This window comes from Oxyura jamaicensis, chromosome 12 (assembly GCF_011077185.1).
Source record: "Oxyura jamaicensis isolate SHBP4307 breed ruddy duck chromosome 12, BPBGC_Ojam_1.0, whole genome shotgun sequence".
Lineage (NCBI taxonomy): Eukaryota > Metazoa > Chordata > Aves > Anseriformes > Anatidae > Oxyura > Oxyura jamaicensis.
The window spans coordinates 14,400,046-14,427,899 of record NC_048904.1 but is presented as its reverse complement, the minus strand read 5'-3'; the positions used below and the strand labels follow the sequence as shown (position 1 = coordinate 14,427,899).

Genomic DNA, 27,854 nt, shown 5'->3' with positions numbered 1-27,854 from the left:
TGCTGGTATTTCTGCCGGTTTGCTGGCAGGCTCACGCTTTGTAGCATTGGTGAAATAACTGCAGGCAGTGAGCTTGACTTCCATTTCCAGGAGTCTTGCATGCCTGTGTGCAGAGCTGAGACCAGAACTGATGAAAAATTGCTGCAAAACCAAGATGCAGTTTCATGGAGAAATTATTGACACGTTAATTAAATCGGTGAGGGCTGTTGGATGAGAATATTATTTGCCAATCACAGCATTTTACTGTGCTTTAAAATCAGTTTAAAACCCGGTCTTCTTTATTTCTGATACGTGGAGCATATCAACAACACTTCTTCATCACTGTACTGTTCTTCATCATCTCTCCTCGTGGCTCGGAGTCTCGTTCCCTATGTTTCTTCTCTGTGCATATCCAGGTTCTCAAAAATGCCAAAAATGAAGTGGCCTTTTCTGTCACTTTGTAACTCAGTTCTTCATTCACCTTTCTGCTTGTGTATTTTCTCTTCCATTGGCCTTTCCCTTCCTAACAGTAGATTTTGGCTGGGGACAGTCGTGCTCAGATGGTTAAATAGCAACTGAGTGTAAATTAGCTGAAGGAGCTGTGCCTGCCACTGCCTGAATGAATCCAGAATAACTTCGTGGAGGAGAGCGGCTGTCAGGGCAGGGGAGAGCAGCATGTTTAGGATCTGCTTAGGGCCAGCGGAGCTGGAGAGCGCAATACAGGTTAGATGAGCAGAAGAGCAAAACCCTATAAATATGGGGTTATAAGCTAGCAAAGAACCATAATAAATGACGGTGATGGCTTGCAAGTACACAGCAGCATCTGGCCCCGTTAAGACCTGCAGTGTCACGAGGAGGCCTGCGCAGTTTCATCGAGGTGGGTACCACGGCTTCCCTTGGGAAGTCCCGCTGGCAGCATGGTCCTAGAAAGGGAGGAAAGGGAGAGGAGGCGGCTTGGCTGCTGGAGGCACCACCGGAGCCTGCTGCTGCCTGCCAGCACGCAGCCTTGCCCCTTCCCGGCTTCCCTGCTGCCAGCCCTGTGCCTCCCGGAGCCCTGCGCTTCCCGGTTTTCTTCCTTACCGCTGACATCGGCGGCTGTTCGGGGTCACTGCCTGGTCAGTCTGTTCCGCCGTCATGTATGGCGATTGCAGAACAGCCGGGAGTGCCTGGCAGCTGGTAGAAATTTTATTTCTGTGGCTGCAAAGAGCCAAAGATACATTGAAGGAGATAATTGGGATCATTAAACTTCCCTATTGTAATGCCAGTCACAGTTTCATCCCTCGGATGTCAAAAACCATAAACAGCATCAAGGAGCAACAAAAAAAAAAAAGTATTTTTATCCCAAATATACCAGCAAAAACATGATAATTGTAATGTACAGGCCCATGGTGAGGCTGTAGCCCTCCAGTGAGTGATCCTGGGGAGCCGGGGTAGCGACAGAGGCACCCGCTGGCTCAGGGCAGGGTGGCACGGGATGCAAGGGCAGCCAGGCAAGCACGACTATCTCCGATAGGCTTTGTGCTGCACCAGCCTGCCACAGTGGAAGGGGATCTCTCTCCACTGTTGCATGAAATTGCTGGATGGCAGACATAAATCAGAAGTAAATCGCTGCTGTTCAGAGATAGAGAGTTCATAAGAATCGTTAATGATAAAACTGTTGGTGTGGGTCAAGTCCTGGGCAGACTCGAGGAGGCTGCTCAGAAGGGTTATGTAGGGCTGCTAGCAGGGTGAGCAGAGGAAAAATAAATGGGGCAAATAAAGTCCTGCTGGAAAAGGAGTAAGTGCCCACAGATAGCATTAAAGCAGATGTAACTGGAAACCAACAGGAACAAACTCTCTGGCAGGGAGTTGGAACTAGGTGATCTTTGAGGTCCCTTCCAACCCGAGCCGTTCTGTGATTGTGATTGTAATCTCTACTGGATGGGAATTGGCTTGTGCCCTGCACGCTCCCTGCTGAAGGCAGCAGCAGTGCTCCTGCAGCAGGCAGCAGCAAATGCAAGGGCAGGGCTCAGAGAAGTTCACTGAGCAAAAAGGTTCAGCGTGAAATGAGAAGATTGCTTTTCAAAAACGACATGAGCTGTCTGCTGGAAAGCAGTCTAGGAGTGTAATGCTCCCTACACTCCTGCCTTGAGACTGACCAAAAGCCATTCCCTCTGGTCTGATCGCACTGATCCATGGGGAGAACTTTTCCAGCTGCCCTTGGATGTCTTAATGTGAAGAAATGCCAAACCCCGTCTGCCTCTCCTGGAGGGCGCAGGTGGGCACAGGTGAGCTGGAGATGGGGCCAGTCCTGTGCTGCTACAGCGGTTTGCCTACCTTGTGTCTGAAGCAACCGTGGCATCCCTGCTTTTCTCCAGATGCAAGTCTGTAACCTCCAAGATAATTTCTAACAAACTTTAGAGGAAGATACTCTTTTCTTTTTTTTTCTCTCTCCTCTTTTTTTCTTTTCTTTTTTGTCTGCTTCAAAAGAGGTATCAGAGTCTGGAGAGGACGTATGGGTGCAGCGAGGGGGATGCACAGCCTGTCCTGAATGCTGCTAAAGCAAGAGTCAGGCTTGGACTAGGGCAACAAGATGCAAGGAGAGGTGGTGACCGAGTTGCGAAGGGCTTTCAAGGTGCTCGTGTGTGACACTTGAGGGGCATCAGCCAAGTGATCCCAGAGCGCTGGTGCAAGCAAGGAGCAAGGAGTACAGCCACGGTGGGCGTGCTGAGGTCTCAGGCCCTGCTGCGAAGCCTTGGCTTTTGCAGGCAAGAAGCACCAGGCTTTGGTCTCAGGGGTCCAGGAGGAAGGCAGGGCCAAGGATGAAAAGACTTGAATAATGTCTTAATGTCTCCAAAGACAATGTCTTTGGAGATGGGGAAGTGTGCTGAAGGAGGGGATGAGGATGGAGAGGATGTTTTGGGGTCTGGTGAGTGTAAGGTATTGACCGCACGTGGGTTGCTGGACCAGGGAGAATTTAACTTTCAGAGCATCTGAAAAGACTGCGAGGATAACTGTGCATGAAGAGGATTGAACTCGTGGGCAATGCTGCTGCTGTGATAGCTGCTCACTTCTTGGCTAGATACGCAGAGGAGCCCTAGGTAACATTGGGGAATACCGTTGTCCATCTGTAAGGCAGTAGAAAGACCTCTACTGCATCCAGGTATGGGATCCATGCCACAGGAATGTGTTGGAAGGATCTTAGGAGTTACGTGGAAGGACAAGGTGAGATAAATTGGCTTACCTGGGGAAATGGTTCAAGGTGATCTGGCCTGTTTGCAGATGTGTTGGAGCAATCTGTAACTGCCTGCACGAGTGCAGTAACACCCAGCAGTGATGCTGCAGGGCGAAGGGAGGCAGGTGCCAGCCGTGCTCCTGATACAGCAGTGCTGGGGGATCTGGACAAAGGTTGTCACAGTGTTCCCCTCTCCTGAAGCACACACCGTGTGTTTTTTCTAGCAGATAAGCTCATGTTTGAATGGAGGGGATGGCCCTGACATCGCAACCATGGGCTGTTTTACTAGCGGCATACAGGAGGTTGTGCTGGAAGGTGCTAGTTGTACATTTTGTGCTCGGTCTCATGAGCCATGAGTGCTGGGCAGGTTTTGGACACCTGTGTGAATACATCAACGTATGTGCTGAGCACAGGGTTGAAACGGTCCAGTTATTTAGCTGAACTTTGTCTAGGACGATTACTTCAGTGAGATGGGCTCTGAGAACTGGCCCTGCAACCAGGCAGGTTTGTGCCATTCCCCAGTCACCTGCAGCCTTTGGCACGGGGACACACAGGGGACGGGGCAGGACGGGGACATGCAGGGGACGGGGCAGCTCCATGGGGCACGCTCAGCCTCGCGTGGTGCAGCTGAGGTGGCAGCACACGAGGGGTCCCTGCTTTGCCAAAGTTTGTTGCAAATTCCCATCTGCTCGGAAGCAGAAGCTATACGGTTTGTGCTGCACAAATAATTAGTTGTGATACATTTTAAAACACGCGATCCAGTCCAAGCACACACATTTCTAGCGTGTGTCGCTGCGCAGCCGAGGAAGCTGGCAGCAGTTCTGCGCGATGCATGGGGTGGGGATGGGAGGTGCTTACCAGCACAGCCACGGCGTGATGCGAGTCCCTGTGCTGGTTTTGGGGGAATGTCTTGCATCTCCCTGCTTTCAGCAGCACATCCTGCAGAGCAGGCACACGAGTGGTTTGTAATGTAGGCAGCCTCTGTTCCCTGCCAGCCCCGGGGCGTTTCTGGGCCCTGGGGGACTGCTGGTGCCCAGGGACATCTCCGCAGCATTGCAAATCTGTCAGCTCTCCATCACTCACCTGCATCCCAAGGGGGGGTTGCCCATGCAGGGACAGCCCGTGTAGACCTTTCAGCTGCTTAGCAGGGAAAGTAGGGGGAGAACAGGGGAAAGGCACGCATCTAGAGACATTAAAATGCAGAGGGCAGAGCTGGGAGGAATGGTCCCTGGAGGCACGGTTTCTTTGTAGCAGCTCATGCAGATTTGGGATGAATTAAGCTCTTCACAGATTCTCAAGGAACTGGTTGAACTTTTTCAGGAATATTTCACCACCACTCTAAAGACAAAAAAAAAAAAAAAAGTGAACCAGGGACTGATCTAAACATGTTAGGAACAGACCAGATTAGTTTTTTTGGATTACAGAAAATATAGTAAGGAAAACTGTCTGAAAATGAATGCGTTTTGAGGGGGTGGGAACGGTTTTGGATTTTGCTCAGCCTGTAAGCCAAATGATTCAGTCCTTCCCTCGGCTTTCATGCAGGGTCACAGGGTGAGCCTCACTTTGTTCCCTTGCATCCGAGGGGCAGCAGGGGCAGGTGCCGGAGCCTTTCCCAGCTGTGCCAGCTCTCAGAGTTCTCTCCCTGCCCTCAACCCTTAACAGCTCGCAGCATTTGGGCTGTCAGTCCCCTCTGAGGCTGCTTTTCCCCGTTGTTTTTCCCTACAACTCCAGCTGGAGGGAGAGAAGGACACCGAGGGAGGTGCTCTTCCACATGGCTATGTGGCACGGGGAGCAAGCTGACCCCACAGATCCTTGCACACACTCAATATTTTTTCCAGAGCCCTGGGCACCTGTTGCAGTCCCTTGGTTTCCGTAAATCTGCTGTAGCAAACAACTTGATTAATAGTGAGAAATGGAGGGAAGGGATTTCAGCTGCAGACTCCGTGTGTGTACATTCCCCTAGCTTCAGAGCCTGTAGCAGTTGATGGCACCTTCAGCTGGAGGAGCAGGTTGGCTCTAGCAGCACAATTTTGACGCGGTTACGGAGCAGAATACAAAAAGCGCTGAATCCCCTGAGAGTGCTCCAAGCATTTCTCTTTAATCTCTTCATTGGTGATTTTTTTTTTCCTTTCTGAAAAGAGCTGCATCCGCCACTGGATACGGGCAGGTACAAACGCCGTGCGCGGATCAGCAGCCGCGTTGGCATTCGTACCTCCAGACTCCAGCTGCATGTTCTGCTCTCCTGCACGCCCTTCCTGCATGTGAAGTGCACTGCCCTCGGTGGAAGCTTATTGGGGAAGACTGAGGGTGGAATACAGATGAGGTGGGATCAGAGAGCAGGTTAGCTCCTTAGTTTTGCCATGCACTGCCATTCGGAAGGCATCAGGAGACCTCAGCAGCAGCAGGGACTATCATCCCGTGCTCTCGGTGTCCAATATATTGTCCCTAACTCTGTAAGCAAAAAGCCTCCTGCACTGGTAACATTTTCAAAGGGAAGAGGTCATACCTTGCTGAATGTAGTTTGAAATAAGCGGCATTGCCTCAAAAAGCAGGAGATGAGAGTGCTCCTTGCAGACGAGGTATCTGGAAGAGTTATGGTGAGGCGTGACCCACCGCCCAGCTCATGTCCTATCCTTAAATCAATCTTCTTCTGCTCATGGAGCTCTCTTTGGTGAGGAGGGGATCTGGAGTGTCTCCCGAGCCTGTCCGTCTGCAAAGACATGCCATTCAGGATGGCACTGCTCAGTAAAACTTGGAGGTGGGCTCCAGGGCTTGTGCGAGGTGGGCGCTTCTCCCTTTTCCCCAGTGCCGTTGCATCCTGGCACATCCCGAAGTCCAATCTTGAAGGTGTCGAACATCTAGTGTTTGGTTTCATTTTCCTTGCAAAGAATAATTCACGTAACAGTGTGCAAAACAGCTCTCCACCCTGCGGGGATGGAAAGGCTTTGCCTGGGGGCTCCGTCCATGCTAAGTTAGGGAAAAATAATTTACTGACAGTGGGGGAATCTGGATGGGGAGCCAGGGCAGAATTAACAGTACGATCATGAGCACTGCAGGTCCCTCAGGGAGGCACTGGTCTCTTTTCCACCGCGGTCCTCCCATCTGCAGGAGGGGCTGACAGGGTCCGTGCCACCCTCCGGCTGTGTCGCACAGCATCCGCAAAGAGCCTCGGAGGGGGCTGCGGGACTCGCAGACAATATTTCGCAGTGCTGCCCAATGGTGCTGACTCCATCCGCCATCCTGTGGCAGTGAGGTGAGCCCGGGGACCGTGAGGGGGACAGGCGGTGGTCCCTGCTCCCTGCTGCAGCACCCAGCCCTGTGCCCCCCGGGAGCAGCCCAGGGGCTTCACGTGGCGATGGCCCAGGTGGGGATGGATGCTAATGATGGGGAACGCGATCGCCTGCCTGGTGCTGCTGCATCATCTCGATGTAAATTAGCGAGCATTAACCGCAGTTATATTTAACGCTGTCTACGTGGCTGAATTTTTAGGTTGTTAATTTTCAATTGCGAATCACTTAATCGCATCTCACTTTTTATAAATATTTGTAACGGGAGTTAATACTTGCCATTAGGCGAGGCATACAAAAAGCCCAGGCCCCAGCGCCCCCTTATCTCAGGGCCTCTGCCTTTGACGGCGGGCGCGTCAGAAACCAAGGTCGGCCGCGCGCCTGTGTGCAGCGCCGTGTGGAGCTGGAGCTGCCTGCGTGCTCCAGCCAGGGAAGCCATTAGGATGCACTTGGCTGCCTGACAAACAGGAAAGCAGACGTTTATCATCCGCAGCGCGGTAACGCAGCGAAGGCTCAGCGCTCGTGGCACTGCTGTATTGCCCGCTCCTGCCACACGCTCCGAACATAAACGTGAGATGTAGAGGGCAACCTAGGGCTCCTAGCCTGGGAGAAATCTTAGAGGAGACGCTGAAATCTTCGGTGCTATTCGCTGGGGTGTTGAAGCCCGGGACCCTGAAGCCCGTCTCCTGTTCTCAGAAGGGGATGCCCGGTGCCCAGGTGGGGCTGCGGGCAGGCCGTGCCCAGCAGGAGGGATATTTGTCGTGGCAGGGCTCCTGCAGGGTTTACGCAGTGAAGGATAAAGCCTGAATGTCTCAGCAAGCTCTAACCAGCCAAGTGCTCTGTAGCTGCTTGGCTTGGTCCGTAGGGTGCTCCCACAGCCCTCAGGGCTCCGCTCGGCCCTTCTCACAGGTGCTGTCATCCATTTCGTTCATCCACCGGTTCTTCGGGGCTGGAACAGGCTCTGATGCGGGTGACCAGGCAGAGAAAGGGCTGGTTGCTGTTCCTGGCTTGTGACTTGGATCAGCCCTAGTTTGGGATCGGATGGGGTTTTCTGTGTTTTTACTTTTTATGGTTCTCAGAATCCTTCTTTCCCACCAAGAGTAATATAGCTTGCCTTTATTAAGAAGTGTTGGCTTTTTTTCCGTGTTTATTTTTTAAACGTTTACATGCTTTGACGTCAGTGTTTGCACAGCAGGAGGTGATTTGTCCAAAACACTGCTCTTGTTGCAATGCTGGCTTCCAAAGGATGGGCGTATTTCCTACTTGGAGTACAGTCTTAGCACCCCCACCAGGGTGTTTCCAGAGAGGTGGAAGGGGAACATCTGTATCACAGGCATTTTTCATCATGTTGTTGAGTACTAATTATTTCTAAGAGGTGGCTTTTCTGAAATGCAATACTAATTTAGAGATTATTGCATGGCTAATAGCGTTGCTTCTGTTTAAGAACAGGAAATTCCCCCAGATGCAAATTTCCCTGGAACCTTTGAATGAGTCAGAGCACAGCATGACAGGGCAAGGAATTGAACTTTTTATTAGCCTGGTAATAATAATTTAGCATAGCAATGCTTATTATATTAATCATTAATAACTATTAGTCTTGTTGTTATCATTATTATTATATACTGACTGAAGGGTCTTACAAATGTGGTGTTTCTGCTTTGGACTTTGATGAATTGGTACAATTTAGTGGACTGTTAGATGCAACCCTGAGGGACTGAAAATAGGCAAGTGCCATGGAAGTCACCTCCCTTCTGATATGTGGGGTTCCCCCATCGCTATAGGAAGGGGGACTGAAGGCAACAAACACACAGGTTTCTGGTGGTCCCAAGTCACAGGTACCACCAGCAACTTGTCATCAGAAAGACATCTGCTCCATCAGTGCCCTTGAAGCAGTCAGTTTGTTCTGTCAAACCGATGTGGAAGACATCAGCTTGTTCAGCCGGACGGTCTCTGACTGTAATAATTTAAACTTAATGGGTACCAAAACAAACTATAACAGGCAGCATGGCATTTCTTGCTAGTCTTAGTCCTTGAAAAAGTGGGAGATGTAACCTTCCCTTTATGTTTCCTTCCATTCTTTTCTGCTGATACACAGTTGTTTGGCCCTGAAAGGGAACCAAAGCCTTGCTCTCAATGAACAAATTCTGTGCTTTGCTCCAAGCTTCTGCAGAAGAGAAAGGCACTCAGTCATTGTCATGCTACTTCAGGAGCCGGTGTCGTAATTCACATTCCAAGGCATGTACCCCCAGACTGCGAGCATTATTTTGAAGAATGGCTGCCCAGTTCCAAGCTACACCTCTGTGGCAGGCAACTTTCTGTTCTGAATATGGTTTTTCTTTCCATTTTATCTTAATTAGTTTCAAAGACTAAAAATGATCCTCATTGATGTGATTTGTAGCTATCGATGTGTTGGTTGGTCCTACCATCACCCCTAGCAAGCTCTGTGCTGGTTGCACTCCCCGGGGAGAGGCCTGCTCCGAGCCGCTGCGGGATGTCTGATTTTGTGTCAACAGGGAGGCCAGCTTGAGAATGTAAAAGTCATAGATCAGGCTTGATCACCGAACCATCATGACAGAGCCCAGAAGCCTGCCAGAGCTGGGCACAAAGGGTTTTCGGCGGAGGAAGCAGTGGTGCAAAGATCTCCATGGGGAGGGCTGCATGGCCCAGTCAGGAGACCTGCGCTTCAGGAAGACTTCTCCCACAGGAGCAGTGCTCCTGCCAGGACACCTTTCTGTCCCCGCATCCCCACCTCTGCCAAGCGTCAGCAAGTAGAGGTTTTGGCTTGAAATACATAAATGTGCTGTGACTGGAAAAAGCCTGTCAAAAACTGCCTCCTCCTGTGTGTGGGAGGCTTTCAGGTGCTTCAGTCCCACAGCTGAGTCTAAAATCTCTCAGCTGATGATGAAGGAGCAGGAAAACTTGGAGGTCTCTGCTTGAATCAATAGGAATTGAAACCCGGGGCCCAAGCACATTCCAGCAGGGAGGGAGAAACTTTTGAAGGAGGCCTGAATTCCTATGCAGGGCTGGCCTTGCAGGTTATGTAGACACCTCTGAAAATGTTCCCATCTTATTCTGTCACTTTTAATCCCACAGAGTGACAACATACTGCGGCTTTGCTGGAGCAGGTCCTTATGCCAGCTGGACATGGACTGAAGCCCATTTCAAGTTATGTGACCGATGTATTGACCATTAAGGTTTTAATCAAGGCATTGGGATTTGAGGATATGTAGATCTTTCTTCCGTGTAGTTTGGGATGAGCTAATGCAGCTGACTCTAGCCATACGAATTATTTGGAAGTCAATAGTGCTGTGTCATGTCCTGGAAATACAGGTGATTTACTTCCCCATTGAAGATCGGGATATGATAAACTCTAAAGAGAGAGGAGTAGTGATGTGCCTGGGGCCGCATGAACTAGTCAGAGCCCTGGTTTCTTTCGTGGTGCCGTAGCTCAGTGTATGCTGCACACACACCTCAAAGCATCCTTATGCAACGCCACAAGCAGCGAGTGTGAAGGCGTGCTCAGAGATCAGGAGATTGTGGACAGCTTAGTTTTTAAGCCCTTTTGGTGTCGCACATCTCTCATGGATGATCTTGCAGAGGGATTTGTGGGGTTCAGGAGTTCTCTGGAGACAAATTGAAAGAAAGTGCCTTTTGAATTAAGTGTTTTGCCATCCTTTTCATAGCCTGCAAAGCATTTGCAAAGGCAGACGACCCTTTTTCTTCCCCTCTCTGTTCTGCTTCATCTGTTTTTCATTTATGTTGATTTATCACCATTCGTAAATCTGTAGGTATCTCTGCACAACCTGCTGGAAAGCTGCACGATGGGTTTGCTTGCCTCAGCTCTCCCCAGCCCTGCAGCTCAGTGCATCCTTGCAAAGCTGTGAGCAGGGTGTGCTGCTGCATGGGTCAGTAACTGAGATAGCAGGGGGGGATTTACACATTTCAAAACCCCCACCGTGTGGTTAGCTTGGCTGCCACCTCCCCTTACACGGCCACAAGGACTGATTCATCCTGCAGTGCTCTGAAGGCGAGCAGCGGGCACCCATGGGTAAGAAATCTCTGCTCAGGTGCCAGCAGCTGTCCACGTGTGGGCACACAGCGATGCTGTGCTCCCCCTAAATATATTGGGAACCTGCTCAGCCCGTGGGGTAAGCATTTACCAACAAGGCAGCATTTAGGCTGGGGTTAGTCGGAGGGCAGACCTCTGGACCGCACTGGGTGAAGCACGCTTGCCCCGGCTGTTGTGTGCTTATGTGATGTGTGAGAGCAGCCGGGCAGCTGCTAAAATACAGCAATTTATGGCTCTGTTAGGAGAGACAGCACTCGGGCAGGGAGGGGCCACTCGTACATCCCAGGGAATATTTTTACCGACAGATCTAGCGCAGCCCCAGAGCTTATGAACTGTGAAATAAGATTTCTCGTAGAGAAGGAAGCGCCAGCCCTAACCGAATTGTCCAAGTCCTTTGTGCAGTTTTAAATCACTCCCCCCCAGGACACTCTGACTGCTTTCTTACGGCAGCAGAGGCTCATTGGGTAAAGTAGGAGCTTGCTGGGATGAAGAGAGCAGGCACCGATCCGCAGCTGCTCAGCAAATGCCCGCAGATGTGGACACGATGGGCATCCTGCCGAAGATTGGGTTTTGCATACGTAAGAGTAAAATGGCGCAGAGCTCTTTTTCAGCAAAGACAAGGGCGTTTGTCACTTGCGGGAGCCTGCGTGCTGGATTGCTCGATGATTTTTATGACATTTACAAATAGAGAAAAACCGACACTGAATGGCTTTTGCCCAATGTAAGGCCGGTTGGGCACTTGGCAGTTACATCGCCACAAAGCCTGGCCAAGAATTAAATCAATGTTAAGCCTCTCCTGCTCTCAAATATCCAATGAGTTTATTGGAATCTTTCACGGGGTTGATGGATTTTTTTCACCTTTCCAAAGTTTTTGAAAATTGCTTTCTAGCTGCTAAGAGAATGTGTATGTTCTTAACAGAGCTGTTATACCTTTGTGTTTTAAAAAAAAAAAAAGAAAAAAAAGGTACAGCACCCGGGAAACTTGAGCTTTTCTGCTTGAAATCTTGTTTCTGCTACTATTGTTGATCAAAAATATTGTGTGTCTTAGAAGGGGAAATTTTTGTCAAAGTAATAGGTACAGAGAGTAATTTGTTGAATTAATGGAAATTTCACATTGTACTAGACGTATTCAGCATGACTCTTAGGCTGAAAGACTGATTTCAGGAAGTCTGCCTGGCCAGAGGAGAGGCAGCCCAGAGCACCTCTGTCATACGGTGGCACTTGGAGCGCCCTGCCGCTGGGATGTGTGCTGATACCTAATCACATCCTTCTTAAAACAGCTTGCAGAAGGCTGCTGCTTTGTTAAAAGCCTCTCTCTGTTGGCAGCAGCCGTGTCCAGCTCCTCCTTCTGTGTATTTAACAGCCAGGGTCACACGGACCGATTTGAAGAGAAACCCCTCATCAGGCGTTCCTTGCAACCACCTTGTTTGTGTTGCACTTGGCCTCTGCTATTAGTGGAGGGTTTTACAGCAGGGAAAGGCGGCCCTGGCTCTGCCCCGATTTCTTCCCTTCTGGATGACGATCATTTGACATCCCTGGAGCTGTCCCAGTGGGCCAGGGAGGGCTTGGACAGGTTGGAGTAAACATGCCTGAGAATCCTCCCTGAGCATCCTGCACGAGCGAGCTGCAGGGAAGGCCGGCGTCTCCTTTGCTGTCAGATAGGCACATCCAGAGGGTTTCGGAGAGGCCCCACTACAAGAAACCTCTCTTTTCATTTTAATCCATCATCCCGGAGAGGGTAAGTGAGGCTCAGCTGCTTTCTGGCAATCCATTTTTTGGCTGCAGTCCCTGAAAGCAGGGATTGCCTGTGAGCATCACGTGCCCCCCCCCCCCCCCACAGTAAGAGCGTGCAGTGAGCTGGGCAGAGCGAGGCACGGCCATTGCAGAGCCCTTCCAAACAGCAGACAGCCCTGTAATGACCCCCCTGCCTCACCACAAGCTGGAAACCAACAGCAATGTAAAACTAGCAAAATTGCAGGAAGGAAAACATGTTCCATGCTCCTGGGGGCATGCTGGTGCTGCCCAGCCCCTTACAGGCAGCCCCGGTATTGCTGCCCCAAGAGGTGGGTACCCCCTGGGACACTGTCCTTGCTTCCTTTTCCTCTCTCATCTCAAATCCCAAGACAGCTGGCGGTCCTCGAGTTGTAATTTGCTGCACCGAGGATTAGCATGATGCCTGGGGTATTAGTAACTTAAGCTACGAGGACAGCTTAATGTCCTTCACGTTCCCAATTGAACAGGGAGCTCGGCATCCTGCCTTCATGCAGGGACAGAGACTTCAGCTCTGGTTCAGAGACATCACCAGAGCTGGGGGCTTTCAGGACCAGCTTCCTTTCCTTGCTCGTACAGAAGAATATTTCCTCAAGCATCAGCATCGTTTGTGGGAAAAGGATGCTACGGGTCAATCGTGACTCTTCAGGGTGCGGGTTTGTCCTGGCTCATGTCGCTTTATCTCCTAGAGCAGTGGTTTTCTGATAAGAAGCGGAGGGCCTCCATGCAGTGAATCACTTTGGGGGCCACGTGTTTTGCAGCTGGAGCACTCGGTGGTGCCGGATACCACAGTTACTAGCATGCCCCGACTGAGAGATTAATTATTAATTGAAGGGGTCTTATGAATTTTTCAGTATTTTCTCTGATTGTGCATTACAAAGTGAAGCCATCTTTCCTCAGACAAAGATCTCTCCTAAAGCCCTACATCAAAGCTGCAAAATTGTCACCCGTATTGTGATCTTGTTCAGCCTTCACATCCGGCGTGTTTGCTTTGAAATATTTAATCTACCATTTGCTGAGCTACACAGCTCCCAGTGTGTCAGAGGACGAGAGCCCTGAAGCTTTCTCCTGGTGGCTTTTGGCACCAGTGGCCATGCACAACACGGCTATCGGGCTGTGTTTTGGGTGGGTGGGTGACCACACCAGTGCTTCAGAGGCTTTCCAGGAGCTCAGCATCTTAGGGGAAGCATTTTGGGGTTATTGAATCAACGGATTGGAAAATCAGTGCGACCACAGAGCCAGTTTTAGTTAATGATTTTAGGGGCAATTAAGCTGCAGGTTCAGCTCTCTGTGTCAGTAACCTTCACTTATTTCAGCTGGACACGGTTCCGCAAAACACAGCTCTGTACCACGTACCAGGACAGTGATGGGTGCCAGCAGGGCTTGGCCAGGACACAGGTGGGTCAGGCACCTAGAAAATCAACGTGGATTTATTTCTGTTCCCCATGGGGCACAAAGCAGGTCCCTACATCTCGGCTTATGCATTTGCAGTGGATTTAAAGCGTGGTTTTCCATCACTGATGCAACTGGTTTGTGCTCTGCAGAGGCAGCATAACCTGCCTCCAAGGGAGGAGAAATGCTTTCCAACAAGCCCCAGCAATCGGGCCTCGGTGACATTTGTTCCCGGTGCCGGGAAGCGGTGTTAGCATTAGCAGTGACTGGCAGGGAGGGATTAGACCGTTAAGTGGTCCCGGTGGTTTCTGGCTCCTCTCCGGTGGCTGGTGACAGTGATGCCGACAATACCTGTCACTTGGGCGGCGCGGTGTAAATGCCAGGCTAATCGCTGCGCGTCGTGCCTGCGCGTTGCGTCCCGTCGTTATCAGTCCTTGTAGCTTACAACAAAGTTCTTTCCGTTGGCGCTGTTCACTGCGATGGCTTAAAACTCAGAAGCTTCATGGTGCTGAGGGCACAGTATTTTGGTTTGCTCCCCAAACGCTTGTAAAAATCACATGTAAAAATCAGTCCCCATTAAACTGTTAATGCCCTTGGAGTGCCCGTGGCTTTTTTTGGGGCGAGCCAGGGCTGCGGATTTAAAACTCCCAGGGCTTGGTGCTCCAGGGAGGTGACTGCACACAGTTTAGGCAGGGATGGGGTAGGGGTGGTGCATTCTATTGCAGATCTTACGGCTTCGTTAGGCTGTTTGGTTTACCTTCTCCTCCACCTTTGAAAGGCGCAGAGAGATTACCTGCTGTCCCTTCAGGATACCACGAGTCAGGGTCTTTGTTTCAAAGGGGAGGAAGCCAAAGGGTACGTACAGACACCTGGTTTTACTGCTGTGCATTCAAAATCACATCATGAGCATCTTCAACTTCTTTTATGTTACGAGTGCCCATTAAAATTTATTCCCGATTAGCAGTTTATATGTAGGAAATTGTCTTTTGCAACATCTTCTTCTTGCAGTTGAGCAGTCACCATGTGGTTAGAAGCAGGCATATGCCCTGCGATGCATTTGGTGACAGACTAGCTGTGATTCTGGGAGGTTTTGGGCTCCGCTCCGAATCTAATCTGCATAATTTTATTTTATTTTTATTGTTTTACTTTAACAACTGTTACACCAACGTAGATAATCTCTGCAGGGCAAGCAGAGAGAAATAATATTGTATGCGGGGAGACGTATGAAAACATCTAATTTACCAGCAGGCAGTTGGGTAATGATCAGTTGAGAATTGCAAATTATATACGTCATATATTTGTGACATGCTGCTGAAGAAAAGCCCGGTGCGTATGACAAATCATATATACACTGAAATTTATAATACTTTTCACATTTAATTGACTGGGGCAACCTTATGATTTATCTTTGCTTTATTCGTAGCATACCCGTAACATAGTCATAATGCAGAACGAAGCTAATTCAATTTCTCCTTGACTTTGTAAATCATTTATATATTTGCCTGTCAAGTATTTGAATATAAAGTGGGCATGCATACGGCAGAAAATAGCTGATTCTCTAGTTAAGAAATTGAGTTTTAATGATGTTAGGGTCTACGCTGCCCTCCTTGGATGTTTGGTGTTGCTTAGATAGCATGGATTACATTTGCCCCTTGCCTTATTTCACAAGCAGAGCATGTTTTGTGGGCACCAGCCCCGCTCTCTTAACGGCCCTATATAGCGTTACGACTGTGTAAAACCTCCTCAGCTTGCTCTGATGTCAGCAGGAGCAGCGAGTGACTGAGCTGCTGGCTCTGCTGCTCCTCGTCACAAGAGCTCTGCTCGGACTTGCCGGGACCATACGCGCCGACTGCAGGCGGGGGCTGTCTCGTTAGTCCCGTTCGTTGTGTAACGAGGAGATGCTCTGATGAGTTCTTGCCATGGGCTGTTATGAGGAGTCATTGCAAACACAGCCTGGCAATGGTCCTTGTTTCTTTTAAGCACTGGGTTATCGGGCTTGGCCGCGTCGCTGCGTTGAGAAGCTCAGCAGTGTGCAGCTCTGGAGGGGAATGCCTTGTCCGCTGGGCCACCGCTGAGCAGGTGCCTGGGGTGTTTGTTGCCTCCCAGGAAAAATAATCTTCCGCAGTCAGATCTCTCTATGGCACAGTTTTTGACACCTGTAGCATCGCTAGAAAACATCTGCAAGACCAAGATAGTGCGGGAAGTGTGAGACAGTGTGCTGGCTCATTATCATACCGCAGCAGCATCTCTCCTCCAGCAGCATCCTTGGTTTCTAAATTTAGCCTGGGAGTTATTTTGGGTAATGTGTGATTAGCCTCAATTACTGCAGCTTGGATGGAATTCAAATAGTGCCCCCTTTTTCAGAGCTGCAAAGCCATGGAAATCTGGGATTGTGCATTTCCTACCCCTCATTAAGCAGCTCTGAGAGGTGCTCGCGCATCAGGGGAAGTCAGTTGTGTGATGCTTTTGCTCGTGGAGGAATTAATGGCGGAATTAATCCCAAAAGGTGCTGGTAGTTCCTGGCTCCGTACTGCTCCTGAGATCAGGAATATAAAAAGACAGCAGGTTAGGAAGTGCCCACAGTGCAGCTGGAGTGAGTAAAATCTGGGTGGCCAAGCCAGAGATCATTGAAGCTTCAGTGGAATTTGGATCAGAGTCTAAAACCGTGTAGCTTTCCAGCTTGAATTAAACCTGTAACAGAGGCTTTCAACAACTAATCAGAAGTGTATTTTCCCTCAATCTCAGCCATAACCAATGTCAGCTCTGGAAAATCAGCTGTGGTGAAGCCGTATGCGAACATCCTCCTGCAGACATGCAGATCTCCACAGGTTACATGGGCACACAGCTGAGATGTGCCATGGGCAGCTGCAGGTCTGGGGGGAAGCGATGTATTTCGGCACGTGCTCAGGAACCTTGGACAGCAGAGCTCGTAACTTCGGCCGAGAACTGAAACTCCTGTCATTGCCATGGCTGGAACTTTGCAGACTGCACTGCAGCAGCCCGGCGTCTGTTCTGTCAAGCAGTTTGTCTCCAGAGGAGATAAAACACAGGGAGGTGGTGAGAGCGACCACAGGGCAGCCTATAAACCTCGTGGCTGTCGCTGGAGAGCTGACACACGGTAGCCTGTGACTGTTTTGTGTGCTGGTAGCCAGACAGGGTCAGTCCTGTGAAACCGCGGGGGATCCCCTCAAAGCCCACGGCTGCTCCAGGTGCGGGTCAAGAGGCCGCTCGCTGTAGGCAGTATTTTAAAAAGGGGCAAAGATGAACTTGGAGCTTTCAGAAAGTGATTCATGGGCGCTGACATTGGGTCTGTGAGTGGCCTGTCTCCTCCAGAAGGAGCCAGGAAGCAGCGCTTGGCTTTGGGAGCCAGCCCTCCCTAGGGGAGTCGTGTTTGCAAGAGGTGAACCAAATCGGTGAGGTTTCGCACCAAGTTGAGCGTGGTTTCACAGCTACTGGGTGGAGCAGTGCCATGACCGCCCTGCTGCCAGCTGCTGCTGCACTTTTCTAGCCCTGTGCTGTGGCCAAAATGACCCTGAAGGGGTCTAGAGACTGCTTGGAGCAGAAAGCCACTATAAAATTGCTGCTTCCTTACATCAGCTCTCAGCTTCTTCAGGGTCTGGTTTTGATTTTTTTTTTTGTTTTTATTGTTCTGTAATTTTTGTCTGTGCATTCCCACTAAAAATAACATATCTATCAGCGAGTCCTACCCGTGGCAAGCTGCTTGCCGCAGTCACCTGTGCCTTACCCGTGTGCTGCAATTGCTGGCTTAGCGGGTACAAACTGCTTTTTGCCCTCAGAGGACATTTCAGGGCCAGGCAGATGCCAAACACCAAACCACGGGGCTGTAGGCAGCGTTGTGAAGGTCTCTGTGAAGGCTGGGTGCACGAATTGGGTGCTGGCACGCGGCTGTAGTAACCTGGAGGAAAGGGGAAAGAAATTAAGCAAATGCTGTTCATTTCTGCTGAGTCTTTTCTGGCTGCTTCTGTCTTTTTCTGGATGCCGGGCAGGGACAGGAGAGTGTCTGGTTATTGCGGTGCGTCCCGTCCACAGGGGCCGCAGCTGCCCCAGCACCAGGGCGTTGCTGCTGAGTCGCTGTGAGACTGCTCCTCGGTCCAAATTCCAGGGTACTTTATCACAATTGCTTCATGTAACCCATAGTAAGAAAGGGAAGAAATGAGCGGAATTAACCTTGAAGAAGAAAAGAAGGCAGGTCCTCACCCAGGTAGGCTGGGGGCTTCCCAGCTGCGGGGCTGGTCTCGTGGTTGAGGACTTCCACCCCTCGGTCACCACTGTATAATTCCCAGCTCTTGTGAACCAGCTCACAGGGGGCACCTCGAGGCATTCACAGCACTGCAAATAACGGGAGGCACCGAGCAGCTTCTGAAGGTGCTGCACGGGTTGACTTTTTAACCTTGGTTTGTTTTTTTTTTTGTTTTTGTATAGCTGGACAACCCGGACGAGCAAGCGGCACAGATCAGACGTGAGTTAGATGGGCGTCTTCAAATGGCAGAGCAAATTGCCAAGGTAAAATAAAAAATCTTCTGTATTAACAAGCATACAAGTCATTTGTTGCTGTTCCCAGGTCCTGTCGTTGCTTCATGTTTCTTTTCCCAATAACTATTCCCAGTTGAAACTGAGCAGTTCTTTAAATGTGAAGAAAGAGCAGTTGCAGATGCTGCTGTTCTGTGATTTGCTGGAATGTCCCCAATGAACTGGGCCAGTTCAGGTGCCTGCAAAATGTTTAGGTGCCTGATGGGTCCTCAGCAGTGGGGAAGAAAACCTCCTTAACTGCAGCAGCTAGATCTGCAAGCGTGCTGCTGAGCCCTCTTTGTTGAATTTATATGCTGAGCAACAAGGCGGATGGTGGCATGCAATGGGAAGCCAGGAACTGCACTAAAGGGGTTTGTGCCGTTCTGTGGGCTGCTGGGAGCCACAGTTCCCTGCCTGCAGGTAGATACTGCCTCACGCCAGGTTTGCTGTCCCAGACATCTTCATGTTTTGCATGAGGTCAGGTCAGCATTGCCCCCCATGGGCATCACTGCCACCTAGAGCAGCAGACATGGGAGCTCAAAAGAGTTTTTGTAACCAAGCACTCAGCAAAACTGCCCAAAGACCCTTTTATAAAGAGACATCTCCCTTGTAGCAAATTGCACCCTCACATGGTACAGATTTACGTGGGCTCTGATAGACCACATGCAGAGAGAAATCCTGGATCCTGTTGACATCAGCATGGCCAACATTTTATCCTTGCCTCTAGTCAGATGCTCTGAGGCACAGATAAAGCCCTAATGGGGCTGAAGACATAGGGAAAGATCTATCTGGCTTCTTGATAATTGGGAAACTATTCCCAGAAGGAAAACAAAAAGGTCTAATCCAGGCTGGGGACCTGCTCTCCAGCAGGCAGCTTTCCTGCATGGCCTGCGAGGAGCTGAGCCCAAGAGCTGAGGCATTTATGGGCAAAGTAATATCAGAGCTGTTTGCGACCTCACTGAAATCACCGAGTGTAAAAAGCACAGCGCATTCATTTACGGCCAGGTGTTAGCAAGGATGCCTGTGGCACCTGCTTGCTCACTCCCCACTGACACTTAGAGTGCTGCTGGGGAGGCAGGTTCTGCTTTTCCCCACCTCACTGATAAATGCAGCAAGGCAGCCAAATGATGGCGCGGCAAAGAAGCCAAGTAACTGCAGCTCCTTTCCTTTGTTCGGCACTTGGCCCTCTGCCATTTTATTTTCAAGAAAATCTACAGGACTTTTCATTTGCAGTGAAATGTAAAGCCCCCGCGTGGTGCACTACTGCTCTGATTCTGAGATGGGCAGCCAGGCACCGGGTGCCAAAATGAGATCTCCTGATTTTGTTGTTTGATTTTCTCTTTATGGCATGTGGGACAACAGTACGTATGGTTCAGCAGCAGCCAGCAAAGGCTGCAGCTTCGTGAATTATTTTTGCAAACAAGGATTTGCCATTTCCACTCTTCCCCCAAGGATACTGAGAACAAACCATGCCACATGCCTTGCAAGAGGCAGTCATGAGAAAGTCCTGAACACAACCTGACATTTCCCAGTGCAGAACTCAACCTTCAGAATACAGCAGTGCCACTTGGGGGGGAGGTTTGAGGTAAACACAGCCTACCTCTCATCCGTTTGGCAGGTTTTGGTATTTATTCTCATTCACATCGCTGCTGCGGGCCTTCTCTCCCGAATGTCAGATCCCGCCAGCACCTGCCTACGAGAATCCTTGTTCTTTCAGACCCACGGACGCTGCCTTTCAGAGGCATCCAAATGACCTTTGAGTCCTTCTCCATGTCCTCCTCCCTGGGCTGGGCTGCTTTCTCTCTGGCAAAGGGTAGGCTCTCAGTTCAGTTCTGCAAAAAGACAGCATGTGCAGTTTTATCTCCGCTTTGCAGCTTTTACTGCAGGTTTGCTGCTCGGGGAGACTTGCAGGGCTCACTGAACTGACACTGAGGTGGCCTTCACACATACACACACACCCTTAAGCCTGGGAGCTTGGGAATCACATTCGAAGCTAAGCAGATGTTGTAAAGCTGAATCCGGACAGGCTTTTCACTCTGCGTGCTGTACTTTTCCAGTAGCTAAACAGCAGCAGACTTGCAGCTGAGAGCTCGGTGATGCCAAGGGCGAGGTTTCTTTTTCTCTGCAGCCTCAGGTGTGCCACTGTCCTGTGGTGCCTTTCCAACCCAGCCACCTGGCCTCAAGGGCAAGAAGGAACACAGGGGGCAACTAAATGAGACCTTGTGACAGCACCTGAGCACTGTGTCCATCTGGGGCTAGACCCACTCTGGTCCATTCAAGGAATAACACTGGTTATTCCTCACAGTAACTTAACTCTTTCACCCCACATTTGTCCCCATTTCTGGGCCTCTCCCTTCTCCAAGTATGCGTGGAGGTGACTGACGTTCTTTCTTGCTGTTGTCTCCATCCCTTGATCATAACCTTTTCCAGATTTCCCTCAGCTCTACGTGCAGTTAGCTGGGTAACTTGGTACCACCCCTGCATCTCTGCATTTCCCTCATAAGACCCAATCCCCAGTGAACTTTGGGCATCACCTCAAGCTACCTGGTTTTAGCCTCAGTACGAGAAGCTGCCGGTAGCACACAGAGGAATGTGCCAGTCCTTGCTGCACTGGTGAAGAGGTTTGTGGGGGCTGTGCCAAAACTGAGTCCCTGGAGAGACTGGCAGCAGCAGGGTGAGAAAGCAATCATGTGTGAACATCATTGCTTCAGCGGGAGTTCTCAAAACCTAAACCAGTGGTGTGGTTTTTTTTTTCTTTTCCTAGAAGTGGCTTGCACCTTTTGTAATGCATATGCAGTAACACAGACCGATCAGGTCGTTTCTTACACAAGGTCTAATTTACATGAGAGAATTGCTTCCCGAGACTGAGGCTTGAAGCAGAAGACTGTATTTTAACTGCTTGGTGTGACTGCAGCCGTGAGCGGGGCTTGTAACGGGTAAGCTGCTGAGGATTGATGCAAGGACTAGTGCTGTGGAGTATTTTTTTCAGCAGCCTTATGACAGTCTTCTACAAGAAACATGACCTTGTTTTCTTCTCTAGCATACACTTTATGAACTGTGTTTTTTATGAATTGCCACTGAGAAGATAACTTTGCATGTCAGCATCAAGCTCTCAGGCTGCAGATGCTGCTTCGCTGTCGTACACCTGGTGCAGTCTCTCGTCACCCGCTGTGAGGTGTTCAGAGCCTGAGGAGGCTCAGGGATGGGCACACTTGTCAGAAGACGCAGGGCTTAGACCAGTGGTCCTAATGGAGCAGTTCTAAGCTGAGAACATGTTTTGGGAAACATCACATTTTGCTCTCCTTGTCAGCTTGGTTCTAATGTTTAAACATCCAGTGTAGTCCAATTAGTGAAGTTTAGAGGGTGTTTTACCCCTCCTTGCAGTTGGGACTATGCCTTCCAGCCCACGCGTTGTCAGTTTTGCCTTCGTAGGCTCCTTTCACCTCTAGAAAACCAATGGAACAGCTGCTCAGAAATGTTTTCACATAGAGCTGGCACATCTGAGAGACTGGGAAGCAAGTCCCAGAACGCCAGCACCCTTTGACTCGTTAGTAAATTGCTGTCGGTCACAAAGTTCAGATGAGATCAGGCCTGGAGTTTTGTAATTGGGAATTATAAGAAGGAGGCCATGTGCAGATAGAAAAGGAATGAAATGCAAGTGCATGCAAGAAACAGTGAAGTTGGATAAGTACCAAGCAGTAATTCTTTGGGAAGCTAACAATAATGGTTCTGCGTTACACAGGGGGTTTGTGGGCGCTCCCTGCCCGCAGACCTCTCTGCAGATGCTCCTGGGGGATTCTCCCAGTGCAGCAAGTGGTTGCTGCTCGTCACCACAACTCACCCTGTTGCTTTTGTTTTGGAATCCAAGGAGCGCAAGTTTCCGAAGTTTGTGTCCAAAGAAATGGAGAACATGTACATCGAGGAGCTGAAGTCGTCCGTCAATCTCCTGATGGCAAACTTAGAGAGCATGCCTGTGTCTAAAGGAGGCTCCGAGTTCAAGCTGCAGAAGCTGAAACGTAGCCACAACACCTCAATAATCGACATGGGAGAAGAAAACGAGAACCAGCTTTCCAAGTCGGACGTGGTGTTGTCGTTCTCCCTGGAGGTAAGCTTCCTGCTGTCTCTGCTCCAGCAGACAGCATGCAGAGCTGGGAATAAAAATCGCAGCAGCAAGCTTCTGCTGCGTTCAAGTGTAACAGTTAGGTGGAGAGAGGTCAGTAGAAGTCATCTTCTGATCTCTATGAGGAGCAGCTCCTCTCTGAGTTACCAGAAGCTTTGCCTGTGGTCAGGCACTATGTCCTTTCTGTTTTCTTACCATCTTGTTGGAAAAAACAGTGTAAGATAAACCATCTGGAATTTCCTATTGATGTATATCAGATGGCTTGGAAATCTGTGTATTTAACCAGCCTCTTCTTAAGGCTTGATTCTGAGTGTACCCCAGTAACTCTGCGCAAAACCCATCTCCCTGTATTGCCTCTGAAACCACCACAATAATGTAAGGTTTGACCCAGACTCTAATTCTTATGTGCTCACACTTGCCTGACTACTTCACAGTTTGTTTTCTGCAGCACTAAGGGAACAAAACCAGAACTTCAGGCTGGCAAGTCTGCCAGCATAACATTACAGAGGTTCCTCGTCGGCACTTCTAGTTCCCGATGTACTGAAACGCACTGTAAATGTCAGTGTTTAATTATTGCCACTTAGAGGTGTCACTTTATTTCTCTGCACGCCGTGCTTTCTCTTTGGAGAATTGTTAAAAATTGCTGGGCTTTGAATGCACCCAACAGATTGTGGGGAAGTGCTGGGCTTTGCTGGCTCACTGTTTGCTTTGTGTCGAGCACTGAGTTCCTGCATGCAGGGGTTTGTCCGTGCACCCAGGGGAAGGCAGGGTGCTGCAGGGACCCATGTTACATCCAAGCAGGCTGTCAGTCCTGGAAGCACTGCTGCTGCAGTGGCTGTTTTCAGCCGTGTTAATTGTTCTCTGCAAACATCTTGGTAGTCTAGGAAAGCCATTTACTCCACGGAGTCATCAGCGTTTCAGACACACCCATACAGAGTTGTTGACTGTCAAAGAGTGGGTTTGTTACGTTGTCAAAACAACTATTAGGATGGGGTCAAAAATGTAGGCTGCAGAGAAACCAGAAAAAATCTATTTTTGTGTAATTTCCTGTTTATTTCTCTCCCTAAGAAGTCTCTTGTGCCAATGCAAAACTTACAGTGGTAGTTGTCCAGATTCAGTTTAACTCAGTAGATGTCTGAAACCATCTCTCTAATACTCTGCTCATTCTCACTAAAAATAGAGCTGTGGGCCCAGAGACAGTGCCTTCAGTGGCAGCATCAAATAAAGCCTGACTTCTGAGTGTCTCCATACGGAGGGAACGATCACAAAGCCCCAGACCTCTCTGTACGAAAAGCCTGTGCAGTGCGTATAGGCACACAAAGAGGGACTTGTCCTTGCAGTGGGATGTCTGAAACGCTTTGCTCCAGTGGAACCCCATCTGGTGGGAAGCAGGAGCTCAGTGAAGCACTGACTTCAGGAGCTGGCAGGTCTCTTCACTGCTCTGTGCACAAAACTCTTGCTGCAAGAGTTTTTGCTCATCAGAGGGTTGGCGGAGTTCTGCGTTCGAGAGAAGGGCTCCTTGGTGCCAGGGCACATCAGATGACCCAAGGAGAGGAGTTTTAAATCCTGTGTATGTATTTCATAGATAGCTGTAATAAAACACAAGCAGCAACTCCCACAGTGTTTCCTGAAGAAATGTTCAAGGTACGTGGTTAACAGGGTTAACCACCTTTAAAGTAAAGGAGAAGATAATTTCCTGCAAGAGCTTTGATGACAATTTCTTAACCTTGAAAGTAGGCCTTTGGCACAGAGTGGGTGGCTGTATTTATGATCCCTCAGGATCAGCAGAACGAGGTCTGAAGGAGGCTGCTCCTCTTCCACCACCTCTCTTTGCCCCGCAGGTCGTCATCATGGAGGTGCAGGGGCTGAAGTCGCTGGCCCCCAACCGTATCGTGTACTGCACCATGGAAGTGGAAGGTGGGGAGAAGCTGCAGACTGACCAGGCTGAAGCCTCGAAGCCGACGTAAGTCTCCTTTTGCCTTTTGACCTCTCCACTATGCTCTTCTCAACCAAGTTGCTGCTGCTCTGAGTAGCTACAGATAACTGACTCCTGCCTGGTGAGGCCAGAGGGGACTGTGAGGACCTGTGGCAAGGCATTCCTTCTGCAGAGGAGAAACGCCTTCCACGTACACAGAGCATCACCCCGCGACTAAGAATGGCACATAAGCCCTGATTGAGAGGGGAAAAAAAGTGTTAATGACAGGCTTATGTCTCCTTGTAGCCATAGAGACATAAATTTGTGCCTATACGTAAGTACTTTGCTAAATAGGGATGGAGTTAAGCAGCTGCTTAGATAAATACTCATCTGAGTGTCCATCTGAACTGGTGCTGTCAGGTGTGGGTACATAATCTCCTCCCTGGCAGGGTTTTAGCAGTCCTACAAGGAAGGGGAACAGCTGGCGGAGACATGCTCTGGTAGCCCCAGCCAAAGGTGGGACAGAAGAGAAGGAGAAGGCTCCAAGTTGCTTGGTCAAAGCTTTATCTGAGGCCATGTTGTCTGGGTTTGGTTCAAGGGCAGAGTGTTGTTCTATCCTCTTTGACCTGGACCCCAAATGCTCTGTCGCAGCCCTGTACTTTGCCTTTTCTCTCTTCTCCAGTTGTTGCATTAGACTTCTAGTGGTCATTAATCTTTGTTAGTTTGGAAGGAGAAGAACATGAGCAGTTTATTTCCTCTCTGATTTGGTAGATTAGTGACTTGCAGCACTCTTCACATGGATGTGAGACCATTTTCCTCTGGTTCACTGCAGAGATTTCACACCCTAATGAAATTCTCAGTCCACATCCTCACAGCGTATAACTCCTGGGGTGAAATAAAGCCTCTTCCAGAGATGCTGAGTGGTGCAGTGGGGCTGCTGTTGGGATGTTCCCTCTCTGGTCCCGTGTCCCATCTCCTCTGAGGGACAAGCCTCCAGTGGCGTTTCCCCAGGAGCTTCCCAAGCTTGTGGGAGGGAAGCTGAGAACCAGCTGACCCTGCACAGTTGCATCATGTGCAAGTGCACAAGTGCTACATGCGAGTGGCTCGAGACCAGTGCTCTCAAGGAGGTGTCAGCTAACATCTTCCATCAGCTGCTGTCCTCCGGCGGAGGCACAGAAAATGCTGATGCCTTGCACCCTGCACCGCACCGGCAGAATAGGAATCTGCTGTAAGCGATTTAAAAACAATATTCCCAATCAGGGGAAGTGCTGCAGCCTGCCTTACTTTTCAAAATGCTCTAAAATCTGCTTCGGAGAAGGAAGTAAGAGAGCTGTAGATGGAAGAAAATTTCCATAAGAACCTGCAGTTGTCACTATTTTAGGTATTTTTTGTTGCTTCAGTAGAGAAAGTTGAGCTCTATTTAGGGGAAATTACTGTTACCCATATTGAGTAGTGTACTTCTCCTGGGTGACGTGCACTTGTTCAGCCTGGTCTGCTCATTCTACTTTTGCTCACAGAGTCTGTCCTTACTTACTCAAGCCTTCTTGCTGTAAGGGATAGATCTGTGTATACAAGTGTTTGGAAAATAAGGGATGCAGGAGTGAGCTCTTTAATTGAATGGCTCTTTTTGCTGTAATGAAATGTACGGTGTCTGGGCAGAAAGCCATCAGCCCTGAGGAACATGCAGCCAACATACTCTGGCGTGGTACGAGTTACGTAAGCCCATCACCCTCATCCTCTCTGCGCTGGCTTCCCACAGAGGTGCGAGTCAGGTCTGAAGTCTTCTAGGTTGCTCCACACTTGGGTCAATACGTAAGAAAAAGCCTTGAAAGGGCCTGACAGTTCCATTCCTTGAAGGTCCTGGGACGTTTTACTTCCAAAATTAAAGGCCACCCAAGCCAAAACTCTGGAAAAACCTTCCACAGAAACCAGAGACCATCACAGAAAACATCCATTTTTGTCTGCATCAGAAGCGTGTTGTTCACCTTGCTTCCTCTGCCAGGCACAGCAGCCCAGACAGGGAGCACCAAGGCCTCGTGAAAGCAATTTACTGCACTTACCTTCTCCTCTTCTGACAGGAAGGAAAGAGAGAACGAATGAGATGTGACGTGTTTGTCATGTTGCTTAATACGTGACTTGGAGGCCCTCAGGTATTGCGGTGATGAGGCAGTGATAGAAGCAGCTCAGAAAAGTCCTTGGTGCATTTTAGAGCTGTGCTGTGTTGCAGGCTTGGGAAGTGTCTTTCAGATGCCAACGTCGCTCTCACTGAGGTCATTCACACCACAGCTGCTCGGGGACTTTTTACTGTAAGAAAAACACCCATGGGTAAAGGAACAAGGTCAGCCAAAGCATGCTAAGATTGCTCCTCAAAGTGTCCCCCAGACCTGAAGTTTTTGGGTGCTTTTGCACTGGGTGCTGCCAAGCGACCCTGGGGTGTGCTGAGCCTCAGTGCTACGAAAGTGTGAGTGTTGCAGCAGGGAGGTTTACCCCTGTGTATCCTAACACTTCTGTATCTTAGAGGCTCTAAAAATAGAACTGCAGCTCTGAGTGTCTGCGGTCAGTGAAGAAGAGCTGAATGCAGTTCTGAAAACAGGCAGTATTGGCTTAGGTTAAATTGTAACTCTTCAAACTGCTCCAGATTCTGGTTTGCCATCATTCTGGAGGCTGTCTGAGGTGCAGAAGACTAAATTGCTCATACTTACTGTCAAGGGAAAAACAAACAAACAAACAAACAAAAACACGTTACATTTGAATAGCAAGATTCATTGGAAAACTTCCATTCTTTGTGACAACCCTGTGTCCTGGGGAGATGGAAAGGAGAGCATCGCAGGGCCGGGGAACCATGTCAGACATCTCCTTTTTGCTTAAGAATGACTCCTGGAGTTGTTCCCTGTATTCCCCTGTGTGCCTGAAGTGCCAGCCCTCAGCTAAGATGCCCAGGCTGCAGACACTGGAGGCAGGGACAGCTCTCCACCTCGCTGCTGGGCTCCATGCCTCGGGCTGGCACCTGCGCGCCTCGTGGAGAAGGACAATCTTCCAACCAGGGAAGGATTTCCAAAAGCACTGGTCCAGCTCATCCGCCATCCAGTTCTGTGAGAAATCTGCCTTTGCTGCTGCAAAACCAGCAGTTTTTGAGAATAAGATGTTCAAAAGCACCTTAGTGGCTTTGAAGCTCCAGTCGTGCTTGTGGATCTTGAAAGAGGCAGGGTGGGCAGTGAAGTGTACCAAGCAGTCAGATCGGCCGTGTGCAAGGGGTTTGGCTCTCGGGCTGGCATTATCTACTTGTCCTTTTTTCCTTCTTAGACTCCACGTTGGATTCCTGACATTTTAAGCACAATCCGTTCATGTAAGGATTATCTGCCTCAGCACGGGTACTGAGGATGGCACAGTTCTAGAGAGAGCCAGACCTGAAATAGCAAGGGTTATTTCAGATCAGGCTTGCAGTATATTATTAGTAGTGCTTTTAATAAGTTGTGTAAGAAAAAGCCTTTGTATTATGCCCTAACCCACAAATGCCTCTACATAATATCTGAAATCCCAGGCCAAGCAGGATTTTATTGCTTTTTGTGCTGGATCTT

The 27,854-nt window shown here is 49.6% G+C and overlaps 1 protein-coding gene across 17 annotated transcripts in view; it reads left to right on the top strand.

Annotated features, from left to right (window-relative positions):
• The window catches only part of CADPS (calcium dependent secretion activator), a 200,035-nt gene that overhangs the window by 50,531 nt on the left and 121,650 nt on the right, over window positions 1-27,854 (top strand). For all 17 annotated transcript variants that reach the window (XM_035337803.1, XM_035337795.1, XM_035337800.1 and 14 more), the window contains exons 4-6: window positions 18,155-18,235; window positions 22,110-22,346; window positions 24,203-24,324. In XM_035337803.1, coding sequence (XP_035193694.1) covers window positions 18,155-18,235; window positions 22,110-22,346; window positions 24,203-24,324 — 440 coding nt within the window. The remainder of the gene's footprint in view (window positions 1-18,154; window positions 18,236-22,109; window positions 22,347-24,202; window positions 24,325-27,854) is intronic.